The following is a 27192-nucleotide window of genomic DNA, read 5'->3' on the forward strand; positions in this document are numbered from 1 at the left end:
GAAAAAGAAAATGAACACTTTGTCCCAAATATGCATATAATACTTTGAATAGATTGGTATGTTATAAGGAGAAATAAAAACCAAAACATGCAAAAAACTTGCACATTTTCAATTTCTATACATCAACTAGTATTTAACACAGGTTAAATACTAGTTGATAAAAGATCTTCTCCTCCCAACTCCTAATTATAATTCTATTTTTTAAATGGCAAAATTATTTGAAATTATTTATACCAAGCATGTTTGAAACTGTTCACAATATCTTGTATGGAACTACAAGGCAACCTTTGTATACCAACATGGTAAATACACACACAGGTGACAAATTTTTTAATTGTTTGCATTAAATACAATACAATTTGAACTTTCAAATTGTTCAGAGCTGAATTTTCAATTGTCAATATTTCCATTGTTTTTTCAACTATCATGATATCTGTAACAAATTTACATTCTTCAATACCTGCTTTTGTAAAATCCACAAATCAATTTTTGGCCTTATGAACCCTAGACATAAGTTTGTTTTGTATAATTTTGTACAAATGGTTTAATCAAAACAAAAACTAAATCAACTTGGAAAATTTTAACAGTAATCCCAAGTACCAAATTTTGTTAATCCCATTAAAATCAGCCAGTATGGATACGTTCATATTAAAGCGAATAATTTTATCATCCTAAATACCAAATCCGATGCAAGCAAATATTAAAATAGGGAAACAATGAAACTTATTTTGAGCGTATGGTCCTAGTATAACTAAGGAAAAAACAGAGGCAATTTTCAAGTCATTCTAATAACTTGAAAACTTATTATTATTATTATTATTATTATTATTATTTCGGGCAACTCCAGGAGTCCTTAGACTCATCGAGGGAGGCCCTAAACATCATGTCCACACAACTATGCGATTACATTCTCACAGTATCTATCATACCTTGCCTTGAACTCGTTCACCGTCATAGCACCCACAACAGACTCTGGCAGCTTATTCCACTCATTTACCACTCTAAAAGTAAAGAACTCAGCTCTAACACCCCTGCTAACCACACTCTTGCCCAGCTTCCATAGGTGTCCACTAGTTCTCCCACCACCAGTTCTGATCTCAAAAATATCCTCTGAATTAATCCTATAGAATCCCTTTAGCAATTTGAATGTCTCAATCATATCTCCCCTTTTCTGCCTTTCAACTAGTTTCTGCAACCCACAAATCTTCAACCTGTTCTCATATGGTTCATTCCATAGACCTGTTATCATCTTAGTCACTCGCCTCTGGATCCTCTCCACCTCCTCCCCATCAAGAAGGAACCGAGGTGACCAAATCTGGGCACAGTAATCGAGATGAGGGCTTATCAAGGCTCGGTACAGAGGTACAATAACTTGCTTGTCTTTGCTCATCAAGGTATTTTTCAACAACCAAGTGAGTTGATGAGCTGATTTAGCTACTTTTGCAGTGTGCCTCCTAAACTTCATCTCCTTATCCACCTCTAATTTTTTTCTAACATAAAGAAAAAGGAAAAGTTAGTCCATTTTGGAGATCTAAACAGCAGAGTAGGAAATTATTATTATTTTCCTGACCCCAATGGAGTTACAAAACTCATCGTGGGAGGTGAATAATAGTGAACACAAAGTCTATCATACCACTCCTTAAAATAATCCACAATCTGCATGTTCACCATCCTCTCAGGTAATGCATTCCATGCTCCTACCACTTTCAATGCAAAAAACTTACCACCTCGTTTTGCAACTTCCAGGGATAGCCTCTTGTCCTTGTTCCTTTCCTTCATTCTACCATATGCAAAATCTCCTCAGTGTTAATATAATAACCATTCAACAGCTTAAATGTCATGATCATATCCCCCCCCCCTTTCCCTTCAATCCTTAAAACTCTGCAGTTTGCATGCCCTCAGTCTATCCTCATAATCAACATTGTACAGACCTGATATAGTTTTTGTCTCTGCACCCTCTCCAAGGTTACTTTATCCTCTTTGAGTGACCAGATATGAGCCAAGTAATCCAGATATGGTCTGATCAAAGCTTTATACAATGGGAACAGCACACTTTTATCTCTCCTGGTCAATTCTTCATACTCCTGAGTGAGTATGAAGAATCCCATTTGTGGATTCCAAATTTTAAAACCATAAATTTAGTTGCATTAAACTGACATTCCCATGCCTTTGCCTACCTTTCTAGCTTATTCAACTCCTCCTGAAGAGCCAAAACATCAGCACTATTACTAATAACCTTCCCAAGCTTCACATCATTTGCAAACAACTGAACCTCCCAGTAGTCCTCTAACAATATCATTGACATAAAGATTGAACAACAATGGTCCCAGGACTGAACCATGTGAACTACCACTTGTAACCTTCTCCCTACTACTCTCCCATACACAACTCTCTGATATCTATCAGAGTCAATCACCAATCCTATCCAATCTGATCCACTAACCTGATATCCAAATCCATATGGTGCAACTTAAAAATCAACTTATCATGTGGCACCCTATCAAATGCTTTGGAAAAATCCCCCCTAAAAAACGATAGTGTATGCTTTACCTTAATTCACTGCTCTTGTTACTCTATTGTAAAAGGTAACCAGATTATTAAAAAAAGAGCACCCTTTAACAAATTCATGTTAGCCTGCATAAATAATATTATCCTCATCTGCCCAACTCTGTATATGAGTTCTTACCAATTTCTCCAAATTCGTAACAACTACAGAAGAAATACAAACAGGCCTATAATGTGATACCTCCATTCCACCACCACAACCACCCTCAGATGATAATACTATCTTACCCTCCTTACATACAGAAATGTTTTTGGAAAATTTGAAGAAAAGAGCTAATAATAACAGTAAGTACCCCCTGGATTTCTGTTCTGGAGATGGGTTTGTCATTACAAACCTCATGCACCAACATAAAGATGTGCAAAAATTCACATGGAAAGAAGACATGAGAAATAAGAAAGACTCACTGATTATGTTACTGTTTTATTATTATTAAGAGAGACTCTTGTCCTTCCCCCACCCTCCATAAATTGAAAAATTACATCAACTGAAATCCTGTACGACTCTTTCAGAAGTTTGTAAGTCTAAATCATATCACCCCCTCTTTCTCCTATTTGCTAGTGTCTGCAGTCTACAAATTCTCAATCTGTCTTCATAATCAGTATTCCACAATCCTGATATCATTTTTAACACTCCCCTTTGCATTCTTTTCACTTTATCAGAATCAATGGAAACCAGGAGACCAAACCTGCTACCTGACCAAACACGTGAACATTTATTTTAGGACTGCAATTATCTTTGAGTTGTATTTACAATTTTTACTACGTGGCCCCTGAACTTCAACTTCCTATCTACTAACACTCCAAGATCCCTAGTCTCATCAGTTTCTTCTAGCATAATCCCACCAATATAATATGACATTGGATATCTAATCATGCCGAAGTGAATGACTTTGCATTTACTGACATTGAACTGACACCATTTCCCCATGCCCACAATTCCAGTCTATTCAAATCATTCTGCAAGTACTGCATATCAGCAGCATTCCCGATTACTCTACTTATATATGCATCACCAGCAAATAGCTGTCACTTGTCAAATCCTTCCCAATATCATTAATGTACAGATTGAATAACAGTGGACCAAGCACTGATCCTTGTAGTATACACCACTGGTTACCTTAAATCTTGCAGACTCACATTGCCCATATACCACTTTTTGATATTTGTCAGTCAGCCATCCTCTTATCCAAGCTAATATTCTATAACCCATAGCCATTTTCTCCAATTTATGCAACAGTCCACCATACTGTATTCTGTCAGAAGCCTTAGCAAAATCCAAAAGTATCATGGTGTATCCATTCCCCTTGCCTAGTTCAATGGTAACATTGTTATAGAATGTGAGCAAGTTGACTCATGTTGACAGTGAATCTCTAATTGCAAATTAGAGATTCACTATCAACCTATTTCTGATTGCAAGTCCTAAACAATTTTTCCAAATTATTCACCAAACTTCTTGAGATACTGATTGGTCAATAGTTGGTTACGTCGGTCTTTGCACCACCCTTGTGTAATAGGATTACCATACATTCCTTCCATTCCTGCAGAATCTTCCTGCTCTGAGACTGAAATTATATAGCCTGGTCAAAGGAACAGTCAGTTCAACTGAACACTCTTTCAGTACACATGCTGATGTCACATTAGTCCCTATTGCTGAACTCTTATTCAATTTGTGCAACAGCTCTAATAACTCATCTTCATACACCTGAGTTTCTTCATTCAATGAAGGGGTAGCAGTGAGCTCAATGTTGTGTACACCAGGTTGATAGTTTTAACAAAATGAGCACTAATTATTTGAACAACCTTCAACTTGTTACCCTCAATGCGATCTGCATTTAGAAGAGTTATTTTTTTATATTCTTTGCCAGCCTGGCTGGCCGAGTGGTTAGCGTATCTGCTCCCCAGTCAAAAGGCTGCAGGTTCGAATCCGACAGCCTTTTGTGATTGTGATTGTCTGTGGAAATACCAGTGGTAGTGGTGGTGCAGTTGCAGTCAGTTGGTGGATTGAGTTGGTGGAGACAGAGTTGTAGAGCAGGTGCCCTCCCTTGATGAGTCTATGGACTCTCTGGAGGTGTCAAATAATAATAATAATAATAATAATAATAATATTCATTCTTTCTTTTACTTGCAGCATATCGATAGAATTCTTGTGGATTGTCTTTAGCAGCGCTTCCCAAACTGTGGGCTGCGACCCCCTTGGGGGCGATAGGTTTTGTTGAGGGGGAGGGGCGTGAAATAATGAAAAAATTTAAAATCTTTTAGCACTAAGTAGGTTTTTTTTTATCTTAAAAGAAATGTATTTAATTTTTATTACTTATTATTTCTTTTTTGTTATTTTTTATATTTTAATGGAAAAAATCACACATTGGTGCGGGTTCACAAATTTTGCTTCCTGAAGGCTTATTCGTATAAGTTTAATTTCAAAGCAGAAATCTAAGAATTGCAGTTTCAGATATTTCACCTGATATTGGTGTAAGTATTGAAACACATCCATCACATTAAAATGTTATTAAACTTCTTTTATGTTTTTAATTCTTTCTTTATTACTAATCATTTTACGTTTCATGTGCTTGTACTGCAAATGTACAATACCAATATATCTTGTTTAAGTTAAGGGATATTACATCCCATATCATTTCTTAGCCGAATAAGAAACTCAAAGAGTTTCAATAAAGGTTGAAACCGGTCTGGGTAGTGACCTTCTCTCATAATGTAGAACAGTAATACAGCTCCTAGGAGCTAAGTTCACATTATGAGTAAATATCAAGAATAGTGATTGGAGCTTGCTCCACCTTTGACAGGAGTTGCCTGAGCTTGCACTACCTTAAAGGTCAGTTGCTGCAGTATCCAGGTATTTGCTTATGCTTGGAATCGCCAAACTTTATATAGTTTCTACTATATTCGGCATGAAACTCTTTGAGTTTCTTATTCGGCTAAGAAACGATATGGGAATATGGGATGTAATATCCCTTAACTTAAACAAGTCATATGTCGCTGAATTGAAACCTTTGGCTCTTCATATATCTAATAATTTATTAGGACACCTCTCGGCAATACTCATAGAAGGGTTGTAAGTTCTGTTCGCTACAAACTTGGTATTAACTAGGTCTACCTACTCTAGGACAGCAACATGGAGGATAACAATACAACCCCCCCCACCAGAATCCAGGAAGTTCGTAAACGAAGTAACACCTCCCCCAACCTCTAAAATGAACCGAAGTTTAAAAATTGCAACATTAAACGTAAGCAGCCTGCGCAATCCTCAGGTGCAAAGTGCTGTCTGGATACTGATGCTAATGCATAATATCAACATTTTATTCTTACAAGAAACCCACTTTTACAAACACTGGGACGTGGAGAACTTTTCGAGAAGCTACCCGGTCACCAGCTACTGGTGTTTCGGGAAGCTCACTCGCGAGGGGTGGGGATACTAATTCTCCCCTCCAATCGCGGAGGGGGGGGGATTCTTCAATGTCCAGAAAGATGCTAGGGGACATCTATTGTCCATGGACTGGAAGTACGGTGGCCGTAACACCCGGTTTGTGGCTGTCTATGCCCCAAATAGCCCCCACCAACAAAACGGTTTCTTTGCCACACTGGAAAACCATTTTCTAGGTGTGCAACACCTAATCGTGGTGGGCGACTGGAACTGTATAGAAGATGCATGATATGACAAAATAGGTGGAAATGCTAACAACGGAACTGGCGGGTTTGCAGCACTGAAATGTTGCTGTGAAAACTTCGACCTTGTTGATATCTGGAGACGGCAGAATCCACTAAAAGTTGGAACAACGTGGTGCCATGGTCAGATATCAACAAGGCTCGACAGGTTCTAGGTATCCCAGTTTTTAGACCCACATGTTCTTGGGGTACGTCATATCGCTGTGAGAGGTCTGCTAACAGGCCACAAAATGGTACTATTAAAAATAAGGATACCAGAAATAATAGAAACAGCCAGAGGTCCTTGGAGGCTCTCTCCCAATTTCCCCAGTCTTTTTAGCGATAAGCTACAGAACCTCTGTAACGAATGGAGAGATACTAACTGGGACTGGGACTTCCCTTGCCTGCGACTTGAACTGCTACAGTTCAAGTTGCAGGCAAGGGAATTCTTTCAGCGGTGTGGGCGTGAAAGGGCACAGCAACAGAGACAACGTCTGAGGGATCTCTATAGGGAGCTTGGCTGGTACCGCACCAATGAGCGGAGAGGAATTCCCTGTAGCGATCTTATCAGACAGGTAGAAATCGAGCTACAGCAAGAGCGACAGAGTAGAGTCGAGGACCTCGATTTTCGAGTGAGACTCTATCTCAGATATTTGGAAACACCTTCCGCCGCTTTCTATAATCACCAACGGGTGGCGGCAAATGATGAGTGAACGGTTTACCAAATCCAAGAGAATGGCCAACTGCTAAAATCAACCCCTAAAATACTTCGCTGTTTCCATCAGGCGCTTTTTCTGGTCAGCAGAGTGCAGATGTTTTCGGTGAGTGGGACATCACACGTACTGCTCTGCATGACAGGCCAATAACTGCTGAGGAAATTAAAAAAGCCTGCAAAACAATGAAGGTAAGGAAAACCCCAGGGTTAGATGGGTTAGGGATAGAATTCTACCGATCTATCTGGGACTACGCACTACCAGTTTTAGTAAAAATATTTAACGAATTCCTCGCTTCGGGAAATATCCCCAAGGAATTCGTTAAAAGCTACACAATTTTTATCCCAAAGAAAGATCAGGATCGCACCTTGGCAGATAACTGGCTACAGATCTCCCTAACTAATTTGGATTACAAAATATTTGCAAAAATTATCTGCAGCCGCATCAAATGCGGTATAGAAAGAATCATAACAAGATCCCAGGTTTACGGAATACCGGGTAGATCGATGGAATTAAATCTCTTTTTCTTAAGAGATCTAATCCGTCTGGCCCAAAACAAAAATTACCCTTTGGCACTTCTCTCTACGGATCTGGAAAAGGTGTTTGACAGCGTCAGACACACGCACTTGCAGGACATCCTTCAGAAAATAGGTGTGGGGCAGAAGCTTCGGCAAACAATAAAAGACATTTACGCAGAGGCCTCCACCCAAATAGCTATCAATGGGTTCCTCTGAGAACCCGTTCCTATTAAAAAGGGGTTAAGACAGGGCTGCCCACTAAGCCCTCTCCTCTTCTCACTCGCATTAGAACCCCTCATAAGAAAAATAGATAACTCCCCTGCAGTTAGAGGAATACCATCCCCAAGTCTCCAGACAGAGCAAAATTGTAGCATATGCCAATGATGTAGTGGCAACGCTCAGAGACTCTGAGTCCATCTACATTTATTTCGGCATTTTGCAAAAATTCAGCATGGCCAGTGGTCTTCGTGTTAATACTTCAAAGACAAAAATTAAAATTTTTGGAAATTTCCATAGAAATAACCTTCCCTGTGGTTTAGTCCCGCAAACTCAGCCCCTAACAGTACTAGGCGTCCCATTCACGGCGAATCCGGTACTGCCTGTTAAGAAACTGCAGGAAGAGTGCGAAGAGAAACTAAAACAATTTAAACCCAATTATTTCTCCTTCTACGGAAGAACAGTAATAATCCCCATGCTAATGCATACAATAAATATAACTAATATAAAAAAACCCAAGAGAATCAACTTTACAAAATACTAATAGATTTTTTTTGGAACAGAAGAAGGCATGAGGTTAAAAAAGAATATCTAAATCTCCAAACCAATCAAGGGGGTTTCTCACTTCCGAAATTAAACTGCCTAGTCTATGCAAACACCCTCAAAACCGTAGGGAAGGCCTTAAAATCTAACCATATTTCAGAATCCCTAATTAAATACTTTCTAGGGCATTTTCTCCCCTACTTCGGGACCACAGGACATGCTGATCCCAGCACAGAGGTTGTGCCAGAATGGTATAATCCATTATGCCAACAGCTTAAAAAATTAAAAACTGAAGGGAGGGAAATCCTAAAATTAAAGCCACAAGCAAGATATTGGGAGTTCTTTCAACTTTCCAGATGTGATACGCCAAATATAGAAACTAACATGGAAATGCTATTTCAAAATATCAGAAACAGCCATTTCACCGCAACCTGGCATGGCGAATAGCCTATGGTCAGCTACCGGTGAAACTGGTTATGTCCCGATACAATTCAAGACCGTGCGACCCCTTCTGCGACGTCTGCCAGAGCGTTTAAACGGTGGGACATTTCTTTTACTGGTGCCCCCCTGCCTGACATGTCTGGCAGAGATTAAGCGCAGTACTGGGAATCCAGCCATTTACACTAGAGGAGGTCTTGTATCTGCAATTTCCCCCACCAGTCAAGAAAATTCAGAAATTTACAATTTTCCTCATCAATGTAATCAAGTAACATCTGGAAAGTGCGGAAAAAGTCCAAAATCAGCGACAAAAACATAATACAAGCCAGAATACTCAGCGGGATCTATTTCTACCTCCCTAGGTTTTTCGCACAAGAAAGGCATATACTAGGGGGATGGGAGGTTTGTAAATAAATGGTGCAAACCTCCTATCCTCTGTGTCCTGAGATAGGGCCTAATCATACCGTGTCTGTTCCTTTAAAAAGTAACATGTGTTTTTCTTTTTTCACGGGTTCTTACAGTTCATATAGGAGGGAGCAGATCTGTGAACTCGGGCTGCGAAGGCTTACTGCGAGGCGGTGCTGCTCCTTAGGAGCGGCATCTCTCGGGCCAGATTCTTCCCCCAAATCTTGTTTTCCCTGTGGTGTAAGGTTGGCCATTTTTTTTTTATATATATTAAAAAAAAAAAAAAACGTTCATAACTTATTTTATGCTCTAATTCACGCAGAAAGGCTTTCATTCCCGCAGTAATTTTACCTTTTGACTCCCATAGCTAAGTGTTCATTTTTTTTATTTTTTTCAAAAAAATAAATAAATAAATAAAATAAATAAATAAATTTAAAAAAATAAAAATAAATAAAAAATAAAAAAAAATCTGGCTTAAGTTTTATACTAAAACAGGTGTTAGGAGAGGACCTCCATAGACACCTGGTTAGTTAAATTGTTAATTTTTTTTAATTGTTAACTATTTTACGAACGCATATAAGAAAAATTTATTTCAAATTTTTTTTTTTAAAGAATAGGTGCAAGGAGAAGATGTTCACAGACCTTTTAGCCACAACCTCTGGGTTATACAGCTAAACAGGTTGACTGAGGCCTCTTTACTACCTCCTACTATCATACTCTACCTTTCGCTCTCTTCCCCTCTTACTACCAGCTGACTCTCAGCAATCTTTTATACTCCAAAGGCCGATGATGAAAGACATGAACTCCCATTCTGCCTACTCACTGATGAGATCTCAATAAAGGTTGAAACCGGTCTGGGTAGTGACCTTCTCTCATAATGTAGAACAGTAATACAGCTCCTAGGAGCTAAGTTCACATTATGAGTAAATATCAAGAATAGTGATTGGAGCTTGCTCCACCTTTGACATGAGTTGCCTCAGCTTGCACTACCTTAAGGGTCAGTTGCTGCAGTATCCAGGTATTTGCTTACGCTTGGAATCGACGAACTTTATATAGTTTCTACTATATTCGGCATGAAACTCTTTGAGTTTCTTATTCGGCTAAGAAACGATATGGGATGTAATATCCCTTAACTTAAACAAGTCATATGTTGCTGAATTGAAGCCTTTAGTTCTTCATATATCCAATATATCTATCTATATAAAAATATGAGATAATGTGCCATGTCAAATGTGTATGTAAGACGCTAAAAATATAATATTTGCATTTGATTTTTGCAATATTCACTGTGTATATTTTTATTGAATATAAATACAATAAATATTATAATAATATATGTCTATATTACGATTGTTTTTCGAGGGGGGGGCGTGAAATATTTTAATTTTTCCAAAGGGGGCCCTGACATCCAGAAGTTTGGGAAGCACTGGTCTTTAGCACGCAGAGCCAGTTTCTTTTCATACTCAGACTTTGCTTTCCATACAACATTTGTGACTATTCTAGCCTGCTGCTTATAACGTTCATAACAGATGTCATCCTTATGCACACGGTATTCCTTCCACATTGTCCTTTTCTTACGAATCTCTTGCTTAATAAGATTACACATCCACTTGACTCCTACTCTATTTATTCTTCAACTCTCAAGATACATTCTGATATCGCATTATTAAGTATTGTTTAAATGCTTCCCATGCACTGTCAATATTCTTTTCATCCAGCAACCAATCCCAATCCACTGAACTCAGTATACTCCTCAGTTGGTCATAATTTCCTGCTTTGTAGTTCGGCATGTAACCTTTTCTGAATGAAACAATGATAAACTTAGTCACCTTCCAAGTGAGTACCACATGATCACTGTCACCAACCGGAGGCAGAATTGTTACGTCTTTAACTGAAATGCCCTCTAACACTATAATTAAATCTAACACTCTTTGACCTCAAGTTCCTTCTGTCACATGCTCCTTGTGGAAGTTGTCCAGCATACAGCTCAATAAATTCATCTTCATTCTTCTCATGAGATTCTACTGCTATCCAATTAATATTTGGATAATTAAAGTCTCCCATTATGATTACTTTTTTCATACTCATCTTTTCTATTTTGTGATGCATTTCTTCATCTTCACTAACAACCGATCCACCAGGTCTATAACAACACCCCACTATTTAATTGATCTTGTTAGATTTCATCCCACAATAGATGGCTTCAAACTCACTGTCACTTGAAATACTGTTAGTAGTAGCACTACAATCATAGGTTTGCTCACTATCGATACTACAATCATAGGCTTACTCCCGTTAGATGATATCTGACTCGAAATCTGTTTTTCAGAAAGAGTGAAGAACCTGTGCAACTGTAGCTTTCACTTTGAAATTATTGTTTTATAATCTGAAAACATTATTAAATCTTAATTTTTTTTAAGGAAAACAAATTTAGAAAGCAAAAGTTGATATTTACGATATAACCAGTAATAATTACTATATGACATATTTCAATAAAACATATCTCAACTCTAACTAGATTTAAGTCATCCGATATCATTAGCAGCATGCCTCCTCCTCCTCCTCCTCTCCTATCCTCTTTGTCCTTCCTAAAATACTGTACCCTTTACACTTGATACCAGTTAGTATATCTGATTCTGACAGCCAGGTCTCGCTAATGCCTACAATCTGAGGTCCTAACATATTGACCAAGACAAAGAGGAGAAGAATTTCCTCTATCTGTTTGTTTCTGATACTCCTAGCATTCGTGTAGAGACATAATAATCTACCTATATGTTCTTTTGTATACTCTTGTCTGCAATTTGCATGACAGTTAGACAACTTGCAGATCTCTATTCTTCTCTAATGCCTGATACATTGTCGACATCTTTGCACATGTTTGATGGGTCCAAACTTCACAAACACAAAGTGGAAATCATTCTACCCTCATCAACATTTCTATGATAAAGCCCGTTTCTGTCATTAACACAGTTATATAACATTATAACGTTAAAATGTTATATAATATTATTGCTCTTACACTCATATTCTCACCATTCCTCCCTTTATAATTTAGTTTTCCTGACTCTCTGAGTTAGATCTCATACCAGCAATTAGTTTTTCGAGACTCCTAATACCAAATGCATTCATGTATAGGCTGTCCCTCTTATATAAATCCTACTTCCCTTAAACTCCTTCCACACACACATCCAAAAACTTGCATCCATTCCTTCTACATAGCCTATGCATCGAATTGTTTGCCATCATAGCCCTTCTTCTTAATTCATTTTTATCATATCGAGGCAAAATACTAATGAGCTTCACTTTCTCACTCTTCACTCTAGCCTCTTCCAACAACCCTTTCATGTCCTCTTTCATGCTGAATTTATTGCTAGTTAAGTCTATATATATATATATATATATATATTGCAAAAATTTTATTTTATTAATCTGCAACTATATATTACAAATTATTATCATTATTACCCTAAGACCCGATGGAGTCAAAGACTCATCCTACAGGTCCTTTTGTCATACACACAGCTCATCATACTGCACCGTAAACATGTTCAAATTCTCTGCAGACACCACACTCTCAGGAAAGGCATTCCAATCACAAATACATGCCAAAAAACCTGCTTCTCACTCCCTAGTTCACACCCACCTTATACAGCTTCCAGGGATGGCATCTTGTTCTTCCCTGATGTCCCACCATTTTGATCCTGTAACCCCTTACCATGTATGTGATTATCATATCACTCCTGTTCCTCCTATCCACAAGACTGTAAATTGCATCTTCTTAACCTTTCCTCATATTCAACATTCCAGAGTTCAGAAACTACCTTAGTAGTTTCTGATTTCTAGAATTCATTCACCTCTGGACCCTTTCTAACATCTCTTCGTCCTTTTGAAAACCAGGTGACCAAATCTGTGCACAGTAGTCCATGTGTGGCCTAATCAAAGACTTATACAATGGAACAAGAATCTCCTTTCTTCTACTAGGCAGTGCCCTCTGCCTCATTCCCAGAATTTGTGTTGTCCTCATAATTTTGGCAATGTGCTCTCTAAATTTTAAATCCTTATCCACCATCATCCCAAGATCTCTTATTTCCTCCACGTCCAACAATATATCCCGCACCTAGCATAAATTCTATATCCCATCTTTGTTTCCAAAATTTTAAAACCTTCCATTTTACAACATTGAACTTGTATTCCTACTTCCGTTTCCATTCACTCAATCTATTCAAGTCTTCTTGTAAAGCCACTGCATCTACTCTATTCCTCATAGTTCTTCCCAACTTTGCATCATCTGCAAACAAATGCATATCCCCAATTTACCGAATAAAGTCGATTGCAGCTCTCTGTTTGAAACTCATTTTCTGACCGTTCGTCAAAACACACTGTCACTCTTGGCACTATAACTTGGCCTCTAATAAAACAAATGTCATAAACAGTTGACGCAACACTAATGAAGGTTGCCACTTTCAACAACAAAAAGATACAACAGTTGGCGCCACTAGAGCACATTGTATTCAACCTATTACATGCCTGTTGTAACAGTCTCTTCTACAAAAGGTTGTTACAATCTTTACAGCCTGTTGGCTGAAGTTAGGGAGCAGAAATATTAGCTTGTTTGTAAACCAGAACAAATAAAGAATTTCATTCTTCATAGACTGATTTTGGTAAGACAGAATGAAAGATATAATTATGTCTTTCACTCTGCCTTTCACATGGGAAAGACAAAGAGTATGGAGAAACAATGATCAGAGCAGAATAGGAGGCATTGATTCAGAGATTGAATATACTTGGAATGGGACTGGTGGTATCTGGGGAAGTAAGGAGTTAAAGTGATGACAAGTAAAGGTTGTTGAGGTTGTGAAACATAGCTGCTTCAATAATCCAACAATTCAAACTCTTTCTACATTCCCTTAATTCTTGCATCTTGTAATTATAAAATATGAATCCTTTCCATGTTAAGCATTGATTAGCAGATACTCTTGAATGTTCCTGAAATTAGACAGGGTTGAATAAAATAACAGATAACCTTATTAATTACTATAAACTACATTTCATTATCTACACTGATGGTATCATCCAGAGATAGGTGTTGATTAAAACACCTGTTCAATTAACAGCATATCACATATGGTAGTGAGTTAGAAAGACATTCTGACTATATGTGTTAAGAATATGTGGCTTATCTTGGTTACTATATAGTGATCCCTTTTATTGCCAGTTACAGTAAAATAGGAAATATCCTGCAATAAATCCCATAGAACTATTCTCTAACCTAATCTAACCTAATATACTACCTTGCATACAATAAAGTTAATTATTCAATCAGTCCATGTTGTTTCCATAAACTCTCAAGAAGAAAAAGGTCTGCATTTACAAATAATCATGTAATCAAAGACATTTTTTCATAATTATAATGTCTATATGCTGAATATTTACAATTATATTCTTACCTGCTAATATGTCAGCTTCATCCATAAAATGTGTAGTAAGTATTATTATCTTATCATTTTTGTAGCTTTTCAATAATGTCCAGAGCTGTCGTCGTGAATATGGATCAAGTCCACTGCTTGGCTCATCAAGAAATAATATCTAAATAGAGCACATTATAAGAAAAAAATAACAGCTTAATTTTTTTTTTTTAAATTATGAATACATTATAAAGTTTCAGGAGGGAAAAAAAAAGGTTATAAGAAAACTTGAGAACTTGACGATTTCTTATTCTTTCATTTATGAGAATAAAGTATATTTATTAGGTAAATACAGCTAACTGTAATATTCAAAAGATATATTTCGGTGATTACACCACATTTTTTATTATTCAGTTATACAAAATACCAAAATAATAGTTCCCGACAAGTTTCGTAAATCGTAGGATTTACATCTTCAGGGGGTAAATAGTATAACTTAAAGTTTAGACAAGAGAATTAATAAATACAAATTATAACCGTCTGGCTATTCATAAAACTCAAATAACAGAATGCAGATATACAGGGTGTTCGGGATAAATTTGACATATTTATAATTAATTATATTTTTCCGTAAGTTACATGTATTAACACACACTTCACTTCATTTAAATGTTTGGACCCTTCTTCATTCATATACAAGATGTCAGAAAGGATGGATAGCTGGAACCCACCTGAATCATGGAAGAGAATAACTTGTATCATGATGATTCGTGCCCGCCATCAAAATAAGGATATTACGACTGCTGCCCAATGCTCCCTGAATACAGTAAAAACAATCAGGCATGAACTAGAGACTTGCAATGGTGACTACGAGGATGTAGCAAGAAGAAAGATCCCTAGCAGACGATCTGATTGCGTTCGTACAGCAGAATTCCTCGCAAATCTGCAGAACAGGTGTTGAAGAACCCTGGCATTGGAATTCGGGCTTTGTTCGTGGAGTTGCTAATTGTAGTCAAGCCCTGGATAACAAGGGTAGCCAATGGTAGGCCGTATGTATGGCAGCAGGATTCGGCCCCTTGCCACACCTCTGGGAAAAGTCAAAAATGGTTGTCTGAAAATTTCTACGACTTCACCAGTCCAAATGTTTGTCCTCCAAACTCCCCAGACCTTAACCCCATGGATTATTTTGTATGGGGCGCAGTTGAAAAAGACACCAATCGCACTTCCAGTAATACAAAAGCCCTGTTAATGGATAAAATTAAAACAGTTTTTGCGGCCCTTCCCAGGGAGACTGTAGCATCAGCTTCTTCGAGGTTCCGAAGCAGAATTGAAGCTGTGATCGATGCTAATGGTGGTTATTTTGAGTAAATCTTGTTGATAGTATTGTAATTAACTCTGCCTGTAATGTTTTTTTGTCATTTCATTAAATTTAATAGATACAAAGAAGATTTTCTTTTTCCTTACGAAACTGTCAAATTTATCCCGAACACCCTGTAAAACGTTATTGACGTTGAACAATACTGGACGATGTCACATGTTCTCGTTCATACAGTCCGAGCTCAGATTGAGGTAGATTTTTTATTAGAGCTGACTACACTTGATGGAGAATTAAACCTTGATTTTTATTGCATTGGGTTGGGTTTTTTAGCATATTAGCAGCTTCTTTAAATTTTCTTATATAACTGTTGTTTTGTATGTATGACATTGTCGTTTTTTGCCAGAGTACCTCGTGTCCAGTGGAAGTGGTATGGAAAGTCTTTTTGATGTTCAGCCATGTGTATTTCTCCAGATCTTCCTGTCTGTCCTACATAGCAAATCCCGCAAGAGCAATGGATTTTGTAGACTCCTGGTTTTTTAAGAGGATGATGAGGTGGTTTTGGTGGATGTAGGAATCTTGAGATTTTTTCCATAGGAAGGAAGGCTACTTTTATGTTGTGTTTGTTCATTAATTTGGCTAGCTTATCTGTAACATTTTTGATATAAGGAAGCAAGATTGCGTTTTTGTAATCCTGTTTTATTGTGTTAGCTGGAGGCATTTTAAGGATTCTCTTGATGAGTTTTGTTTCATATCCATTCTGTTGGAGGATATTTGTGTTAAGTATTTTAGTTCTTCATTACATCTTTCTTGTGTGCTGGAGATATTGTATGCTCTGTCTTGAAGAGTTTTAATTAAGCTTATTTTTTGTGAAGGATGGTGGTGTGAGGTTGCATTTAGAAATCTTCCGGTGTTTGTCGGCTTTCTATATACTGAGAAGGAGAGTTTACTTTCTTCATTAACTTCTAATAGAATATCCAGAAAAGGAAGTTTTTTATTTTTTTCTTGTTCTAAAGTGAATTTTATGGTGTTGTACAAATTGTTGAGATAATCTTTGAAATTGATAAGTTCATCTGTTGTTCCAGTGAATATGATGAAAATATCGTCCACATAGCATAGCCATATTTTTGGTTTTTTATGGTAATTCTTAAGAGCATTGTTTTCAAATTTTTCCATAAATAGGTTTGCTAATACCAGTGATAATGATGAACCCATGGCCAGTCCTTCTTTTTGTTCCCAGATTCTGTCTTTATAGGTGAAAAAAGTATTGTTTATACAATGTTTAAAAAGATTCAAGATGTCAGGAGGGAAGAGGTCTTCTAGGAGATTCAAAATTTCTTGTCTCAGGACGTTTGTAAACAAGCTGATAATGTCTAGACTTGCTAAGATGTCTGTTGGACCAATATGTATATCTTTCACTTTTTCTATGAAATGTTTACTATTTTTTATGACGGAAGATGTTTTTCCTATATATTGTGAGATCATGTTGGTGAGGTATTTCGCCAAGTTGGAAGTCGGTGAATCTCTGCCATCTACTATTGGTCTTAAAGGTATATCTGTCTTCTGGATCTTTGGAACACCATATATTCTTGGTATCAAAGGATGTTTTGATTGTAAGTATTTTTTAAGTTCTTCCGTCCAGAGAGGCACTTTTTTTATTAGATCATTTGTTTTTTTGTGTGTATGCCAAGTCAGGTCTCTGTCTATGGGTTTGTAGGTGTTTATATCTTCCAGGAGACTTTTCATTTTGTTATCATATTCTGTAGCATTTAAAACGACAGTTGCGTTGCCTTTATCTGCTTTTATTATGACAATATTTTTGTCATCCTTTAACTTTTTAAGGCAAACGTATTCATTGTAAGGTAGATTCCTATGAGGTAATCTGCTTTTTAATAGTAAAGCTGTACTTTCTATACGGATAAGATCTGCCGTGTTGTCCGGTAGATTTCTAATTCCTTTTTCTATTTGTACTATGATATCAATTTTTGGTAGGAAACGTGGGGTTAAAGCAAAGTTAAAACCCTTAAGTAAAAGGTTATTCTCCTCTTTTGTTAGGACTCTCGAAGAAAGATTAATAACTACTTTTGAATGATCTAGTTGTTTTTTATGTATTTCCTTCTTCTGAAGGAGGAAGTTGAACTTATAAATTAATGTATGTTTCTTCTGTTCTGAGATCGCTATTGCTTTGTTAAATGCAACACTATCGATGTTGTTCCATAGGTAAATTATGAAGAGAAAAAGTGTTATTACTAATTAATGCTAATTCAGCTCTAGTGACTGTAATTCTTTCTCTTAGAAAAGCTAGTTCCATTTTATGATAAATTCTGGAGGCCTTGTTTGTGTGGAATATGCATTTGATTTTGATGAATTTCGGGATGACTTCGTTATCTCTGCATCGGATGAGGAAAATTAGACGATTAATGAAGTTGAGATGTTTAATGCGTAGTTTCTCTAGTTGAATAACTTTATGCCAAAAGCACTCACCGTAAGTTTGTAATTGCAGGCATAGACTTCTGTGGCTAATTGGTTCAAAAGATATATTTCGGTGATTACACCACATTTTTTATTATTCAGTTATACAAAATACTGAAATAATAGTTCCTGACAAGTTTCGTAAATTGTCGGATTTACATCTTAAAGTTTAAACAAGAGAATTAATAACAAATCATAACCGTCTGGCTATTCATAAAACTCAAATAACAGAATGCAGATATATAACGTTATTGACGTTGAACAATACTGGATGATGTCACGTGTTCTTGTTCTCGTTCATACAGTCCGAGTTCAGATTGAGGTAGATTTTTTTATTAGAGCTGACCACACTTGATGGAGAATTAAACCTTGATTTTTATTGCATTGGGTTGGGTTTTTTAGCATATTAGCAGCTTCTTTAAATTTTCTTTTATAACTGTTGTTTTCTATGTATGACATCATCGTTTTTTGCCAGAGTACATCATGTCCAGTGGAAGTGGTATGAAAAGCAAGACCCTATGAACGAGAACCAAGACCCTATGAGCTTGTATGAATGAAAACAAGAACACGTGACATCGTCCGGTATTGTTCAACGTCAATAACGTTTTATATCTGCATTCTGTTATTTGAGTTTTATGAATAGCCAGACGGTTATGATTTGTATTTATTAATTCTCTTGTTTAAACTTTAAGTTATACTATTTACCCCCTGAAGATGTAAATCCTACGATTTACGAAACTTGTCGGGAACTATTACTTCAGTATTTTGTATAACCGAATAATAAAAAATGTGGTGTAATCACTGAAATATATCTTTTGAACCAAATAGCCACAGAAGTCTACGCCTGCAATAACTGTAATATGTCAAAAGTTGCATGCATGATACAATATAACTAACAAGGCAACTTAGTAATGTGCTGAATTTCATGAAAGGACTCCAACCCACTCAACTATAATCCCACTTTTCAAAGAAAAAAAAAAGCTGTTTTGTCAGTAATTACTACATTATTACCACTTATTACCAAGGTAATAAGTTTTAATAAGTAAGTAAATATTTCATCCAAAGTATCTTAGGACATCGCCAGTAAAGTTAATTCAAACAATACTAAGAATAACATACAGTTAGAGCACATGATTACAATGGAATCCCAATTTGTGTGCAGTAGTGTGTTATAGAATTAAATTAAAATATATCTGGAGGAAAAAAAAAAAAAAAACAGATTACATTAAAATAAGATAACATATATAAAAATCATTTTATGCAATTTTGTATGACAATTTCCCATACTTTAGGAATAGCAAGAACATTACGGTTTAGATTTGGTCTGTGAAGTAGCGCTTCAGCACTTTTTTTTATATAAACGTTCATGTTTATATAAAGATCTATGTAGAAGTTTAGTCTTTTCCCAATAGATCCTATGGTTTGGGTTTTCAACTCCGTGTTGTGCAAGGCCAGATTTCTGCAGCTTGATAAGACAGATATGGTCTTGATGTTCCGAAATGCGTTTATGAACAGATCTACTTGTCTGTCCATAGTAAGACAATTGACAGGAGCATGGAACCTTGTACATGCCAGGTAGCATCAGAGTTGAGAGTTTGTCTTTAGGAGAAGGCAACAAGTTATAGATCTGGTTGATTGGTTGTAGGTAGTAGCAAGTTTGTATTTCTTCATAATTTTTGAAAGATGTTCGGAGATGCCTTTGACATAAGGTATGGGAATACAATGGGCCTGTTCTTGTCTAGGTTGATGTGTGGGGAAGTGACTGATGATTTTTTGAGTTGTTTTAAAATTGTATTCATTTAATATAGTTGTATTTTTGATTATTTCCAATTCTTGGTTTAGAGATTCTTCAGAGGAGCAGAATCTGTGTGCTCCAGTTACTAATGATTTAAAGATGCCAAATTTTTGAGATGGATGATGAGCAGAAGAATTGTGAATGTAGCGACCTGAAAATGTAGGCTTGCAATAGACAGATGTGGCAATGGAACCATCTTCTTTTCTTTGAATGTGTAAATCCAGAAAGGAGATACCCTGCGGAGACTCTTTTTCTAGAGTAAATTTGACGTGAGGATGAAGAAGGTTTATTTTATCTAGAAATAGTAGCAAAAATGTCATCGACATATTGTAGCCAAATTTTTTGTTTGGATTTAAACGTGAACATTTTTTCTTCAAGGTATTCTAGAAACAGCTTTGCTAAGTTTGGTGATAAGGGTGACCCCCATTGCTGTTCCTTCCTCTTGCTTGTAAATTTTTTCTTTCAAAGTGAAGTAACAAGATGTAATAACAAATTTGAATAATTCAACAATATCAGATGGAAATCTTTGCGTTAACAAGTGTACCGTTTCCTTATGGGGAATATTAGTGAAGAGGGAGACATTGAGACTTTTAAACTGTTGAGAGGTGGTTACAGGGTTGACACTGGGAAGTTCTTTCGCTTGGTTGAACAGCAGGAAGGAGTGATGACAAGGGCCAATCCCTGGAAGTTACGAAAGGAAACTGTGAGCAAGAGGGTGAGGAGTGGTTTCTTTGTATGGAGGGTGATTGAACCATGATAGAGTGGTGAGAGCAAGAACGATCAATGAGATTAAGGAGGAGTATGATAGTTTTTGCGTTTCCTAGAAGGGACCTCCCACGATGAGTCTTTTGACTCCTTGGAGGCCTAAATAATAATAATAATAATGTCGAAGCTAATTAGAATGTCAGTTTCCAACAGTTGAATGTCTTTTATTTTTGTGTGAAACTCTGTGGAATTTTTAATTGATGAGGCTGAGTGGCCTATGTGAGGACGGAGAATGTTAGATAAAAGTCTTGTTAATTTGTAAGTTGGGCTGCTAATAGAATCCATGACAGGTCTAAGTGGAACATTATTCTTGTGAAGCTTAGGTAAACCGTATATTCTAGGAGGCCTAGCATGGTATGTCCTGAGTTTCTTTATTGTTTCTTCATCTAAGGAAGTGGTTTCATCAAGTAACTTGTTCAGTTTCTTGAGCTGTCTTTTTGTAGGATCATAATCAAGTTTGGCATAAGTATTTCGATCTCAGAATAGTAAATTCATTTTTGGTCATATGAATTGGTATCTAGAACAATAGTGGTATTTCCCTTGTCGGCTTTGGTGATGATTATGTTTTTATTATGTTTTAAGGAGATAAGAGCTTTCAATTCTGATGGTGGGATATTCAAGTCTGAAGGTTTGGCATCATAGATTATTTTGGCCAAAATATAACATATATTTTTTATATATGTTATCTTATTTTAATGTAATCTGTTTTTTTTTTCCCTCCAGATATATTTTAATTTAATTCTATAACATGATATTGTAGCATACATATTGGGATTCCAGTGTAATCATGCACCCTAACTGTATGTTATTCTTAGTATTGTTTGAATTAACTGACGATGTCCTATGATACTTAGGATAAAATTTTACTTATTAAAACTTACTACTGTGGTTATTACATGTGTTTGTTTAGTCACCAATTCTCCACAGGTTTCATTGTACAATAATTCAATTTGTCTACATCAGCCAATATATTTCAGTTCTTACATTATTACTAAAGTTATGGAAAAGAACAAAATCAATGGACAGCTAACAATACTGATTGTTAGCTGCCCTCTGAATGATTCTTAATCAGATAATTAAGATTCAATTGTCAAAAATTGAGTCTTAATTATGACAAATTGTGAATCCTTACAGGGCATGAAGTTCCATTTTAGTTTAACTTTCATAAATGTACTGTCTTTTTTTCACTGCTTGTAGTGTTTTCTTTCTTTCTCATTACACTAGCATGGTGCAGATTTAGTCATTTAGATTTTAGCTAGAAAAACAAACCCACAAGAAGTCAGTGAGACAAAGACTTCTTTGCAGCTGTACTCTAATTTTAAGTTTTATGAGTGAAAATATAAACTGTAAAAAAATTGTCTTTTATTTAACATATTATGAATTGTCATAAAATTTAATAACAGTACTAATTTTTAGTATTAACTTTCAGTGTTTGATTATGGCAGTAATCATTTAAAATGCCTATTGATCATATTTGAAGTTTCCTCTTCATACATTCCTCGTATACTGTTTTTGTTCCAGAAGAGAATATGATATGCAAAACATAACAATTTCATAATCGGATCTGTTCAAATTGTTCTTTCATGTAAGACAAAAACCATTTGACAAATGGTTTTGAACTTGCAAAAGCAAGTTTCTTAATGTGTACATAAATTCAAAGCTCCAAAAACCAAAATTGTCCAAAAAATTGCAGTTCTCAAGGAAGGCATTACTTCCCATGGCATGCAGAGGTGGTAGGCAGTAGATGGTAGTAATTTTGCTGTGTTGTAATTGGAAAATTAAGTACTAGGGGAGACAGCGAGATGTATGTAGTGGAATAGAGTTGCCCTCCCTCGATGAGTCCTTGGACTCCTTGGAGATGTCACGTTGTAATAATAATAACATTTCTGTGTATATTATTGGAATTATTAACATTTCTATATTTAATCAAACTCATATCATTATAGGAGTAAAAAAAAGAGAGAAAATAAATACATTACATTATACAAATAAGAGATAATAATGTGTGACACTTCAACTGCCACGAATTCTATAGTAAATCAGAGAGAATTATCCTACTGTCTTACAAACATTTTATAGTCCTTCTGTTAACTGATGTTCTATAGTGGATTTAAAATACATCTCCATCAAACATCTCCATCCAATTACAGTGATTTCTCAATTATCCGACTTTCAAATGACCAAGCCTTCAATTAACTGATCACTGAATGGATTAGTGTATTGACCCACTTCTGGGTATCTGGAGTATATAAAAAATACAAAAACAATTATATAAAATTAATACAAACAGAAAAAAACAGAAGTAAAATCCACTAGTGCCTAGGATTTATTTTATTTTATTTTATTTTTTAAAATGTTGAACCCATACACGAGAGACTGGTTGATTGATCAACCTATAGTATGAGCATTAGTACTGTATATGGGTAGTGGATTGGGAAAGGAAGAACTTGTTTACATTTGATTTGAAAGACTGTGTATTGTATTTCTTGGGAAACACAACAGGGGGAAGACTGTTCCACAATACAGCAGTTGCAGGAATGAAGGAAGAGGAAAAGAAACTTGTTCTGCTTGTTTCAAAGTGAACTATGAAGGGATGTTGCAGCTGCACGTGTTCCAACGAGCTTAGTACTAAGTGGAGGAATTATTGATGTTATTTCAGATGAGCATTTCCAATGAAAATATTTGTAGAATATACATATTGCAGAAACCAAACATCTGTGCAAAAGTGTGTGTGTGTGTGGGGAGGAGAAGTTGGTAAGAGATGGGCCATTAATAAGTCTAATTGCTCTCCTCTATATTGAGTTAAGCATTTTGAGGGAGTTTTTAGGGGCTCCACCCCCATATGTGAGAGCAGTATTCAATAGCTAGGTGGATTTGTGATTTGTATAATGTTAACAGCTATTCAGGGTGAAGTAACGTCTTGAGTGAAAGCAAAATCCTAGTTTTTTTGAAACTGAGGATGCAATGGTTGTGATGTGTTTGTGCCAGGAGAGGTTTGATGTCAGGGTAATTCCAAGAAGAGAAATCTCAAATTGTCTGGGAATTTGGGTATAGTCAAAAAGAATACTGGGAAAAAATGGTTCTTTTTTATGAGAAATAGGACAGAACTGGGTTTTATTAGCACTGAAATTGATGAGGTTATTTGAATCCTATTGGAGGATGGTTCGGAGATCAGAATTGAGGGAGGTGGTGATTGATTTTCGGTAGGTTGAGGTGAGCTGTGTAGAGTAAGGTTTATCACATGAAAGAAAGCAGTGCAATGTGCTGTCATCTGCAAAACTGTGTATTGGGTTGGAGATCAAGTGAAGTAGGTCAATAGCAGGAAGATGGTTGGTGAGAGGATAGAACCTTGTGGAACCCCAGCATTAGTTGAATGGATAAGGAACCATCTACCATCACACAGTGTACATCCAGACAGAAAGCTGGCAATCCAACTACAGAAGTCCTGAGACAGACCAAATGATGGTAGTTTGCTTAGTAAGAAATTGTGCTAGACCCCCGGTCAAAAGCTTTGGAGATATCAAGTGCAACCACTTGAGATTCGCCAAACTTCTCCATGGCATATGTCCAGAGATGGGTGACATATGTGAGTACATCTGTTGATCAGCAGTGATGGAATCCATACTGGCAGTCATTTATTAGGTGGATGCCTTCAAGGAAGTGTAGGAGTTGGGAATTGATGATTTTTTCCATTACTTTAGACAGGACAGAGGTAAGCGAGATAGTTGGATGGCAGTGACTTGTCGCCCTTCTTGGGAATGGGTTGAATATAGCCCAATTTCCAGGTTGTGGGATAGATACCAGTGGAGTAAGAGAATATATATATATATATATATATATATATATAGGTGACATAGGATAGGAGTCAGTTCTGGTGCATAAACTTTAAGGATAATTTGATTGCCAGAAAGCAAGAAATAAAGAATCATATGATTAAGATTTTACATGGATACGTGAAATGACATTAGACAATTAATGCATACAAGCAGAAGAGTGTGAAGCAGTGCAAGATTCCATTATTAAAAGTGTGGTGGATGAGAGAGAATGCATTAGATATGTTAGTGATATCAGGAGATTACTTTGGAGAGTGAAAGACAACAGTGTGGTAGGAATGGCATTGCTGTTTAATTTTGATGGTATATATCAGAACACAGAATTATAAGTAAATAATTATTTATTGATTTATTGCTGATATTTCGCTAGTGTTATAATCAGCATCATCAGAGCACAAAAACACAGTTTGTCACAGTATGCGAGACTACAACAACATGGTGTAACAAAGGGACTAGTTTAACAAAATTGTAGCAACAACATAAAGACTGAAGTCCTAATTAGGCACCCTCTATCTAAAAAAAAAAAAAATTGTAGTAACAACAACACAAAGACTAAAGTCCTAAAAAAACCGAGAGAGAAAGCAGGTACTAGTTATGTCTTAAGATGACTGTCTCCCAAATCTTAGGCAAATTTATACAGCCATATTTGTTCAGATTCAGAGTATGTTTCAAGGCTTCTGTTGCATCTAAGAACAATCTCTCTGACTTGTAAAAGCTTCTGTGCAGTACTTTTGTTTTTTTCCAATTGATCCTGTGTGCAGGGTTATCCAAAGCATGGTCTGTTTGGCCCGACTTGCCATAGTGATAGCACCAGATATATCTTTTATGTTCACTGATGCGGATGTCCACAGTTCTTCCTGTTTGACCATAGTAAGCTTGATCACAAGAGCAGGGTACTTCATAGACTCCTGGATGTGACAAGGGAGGGATGCTGACCTTGGGTGAATGGATGAGAGTTGCTAATTTGACACACAGTCTGAATAAGTGCGTAGTTGATGTTTATTGAGAATTCTAGATATCTCAATCTAGAATTGATATATACCATCAAAATTAAACAACATGAATGATGAACACATAAGCCTTTCTACACGTTTGGTAGGAATGGAACTTGATGAATATGACAGTGATGAGCTGAAATTGCAAGCAAAATCATCAATAATATACAAGGAGAGCTGTGTGAGGAGAAAGTGGTTCAGTTATTGAAGTGCAGAATGCATTTGAAGGATGAATGGAATTGTATAAAAGAGATGGATGGCATTACAGGAAAGGTGCCCAGGGAATGGAAGGAAGGTATGATAGTGCCATTGTATAAGGGTGGTAGCAGACTGGAAGTGTCTAATTATAGGCCAGTTTGTGTGTCATCAGTAATTGTTAAGATCTTGGAGAAATTAGTGAGGGACAGTATACAGCATTGGGCAGATGAGGGTAATGTTATCTGTGAGAGTCAACATGGATTTGTGAAGGGGCGCTCTTGTTTTAGTAATATGCTAGCCTTTTATAATAAAGTTACAAGAGCAGTAGATGAGGGAAAGGCATATACTGCCATTTTTCTTGGACTTAGCGAAGGCATTTGACAGGGTGCCACATGATAAGCTGATATTTAAGTTGCAGCACATGGGTTTGAATGTCAGGTTGGTCAACTGGATTCAGGATTGGCTGTCCAATAGGTATCAGAGAATTGCGTATGGTGAGGCAGAGGGTTACAAGTGGGGTCCCACAGGGCTCAGTACTGGGACCTATTGTTTAACATATTGTAAGGAGATATTGTTTAACCTTTATATCAGTGACAGTGTCAGTGGATTGCAGGGGGATATTCAGTTGTTTGCAGATGATGCGAAACTGGAAAGGGTTATTAGTAATAGTGCAGATGTGGTAGCCCTGCAAGTATTTGAATAAACTAGACAGATGGGCAAATGACTGAGGGTATCAGTTTAATGCAGCAAAATGTAAGGTCTTGAGGTTTGAGATACATCGATGGGATGCTGCATACTCTATTGGAAGAGTTATACTGGAGGAAGTAGGAGAGACAAGAGACAGCGTGAAGGAGTGATGACAAGGGGCCATTCCTGGAAGTTACGAAAGGAAACTGTGAGCAAGAGGGTGAGGAGTGGTTTCTTTGCATGGAGGGTGGTTGAACCATGGAATGCATTGCCTGATAGAATGGTGAAAGTAAGAACAGTCAATGAGTTTAAGGAGTGGTATGATAGACTTTGTGTTTCCTAAGAAGAACTGTGATGAGTCTTTGGACTCCATGGAAGCCTGAATAATAATAATAATAATAATAATTTTACTATCATCAGAGAACATCCAGGGAGTCAAAAATTCATCCAAGGAGGCCATACATCATCCATGCCAGCTGTCAGACATCTTGAACTCATTCACTCTAGATACACTCACCATTTCAACAAACAAACTGTTCCACTCACTCACTGTTCTGTGAGAGGAAAATCTAGCCCTCATCCCTTTCTTAACCACATGCAAATCTAACTGCCATGGATGCTCCCTTATCCTCTCCTCACTGATTTTGCCACTGATAACAACCTGATGATTTG

General features: G+C 36.7%; 1 protein-coding gene across 1 annotated transcript in view; it reads right to left on the bottom strand.

Moving 5' to 3' along the window:
• Nucleotides 1-27192, bottom strand: part of LOC150092928 (cholesterol transporter ABCA5-like) — a 640434-nt gene that overhangs the window by 347894 nt on the left and 265348 nt on the right. The window contains exon 12 of the mRNA XM_090414108.1: nt 14503-14641. Within this exon, the coding sequence (XP_090270234.1) occupies nt 14503-14641 (139 nt within the window). The remainder of the gene's footprint in view (nt 1-14502; nt 14642-27192) is intronic.

This window comes from Typopeltis vanoorti, chromosome 24 (assembly GCF_054136105.1).
Source record: "Typopeltis vanoorti isolate ZY-2024b chromosome 24, IOZ_Tvanoo_1.0, whole genome shotgun sequence".
NCBI classification, from domain to species: Eukaryota; Metazoa; Arthropoda; class Arachnida; order Uropygi; family Thelyphonidae; genus Typopeltis; species Typopeltis vanoorti.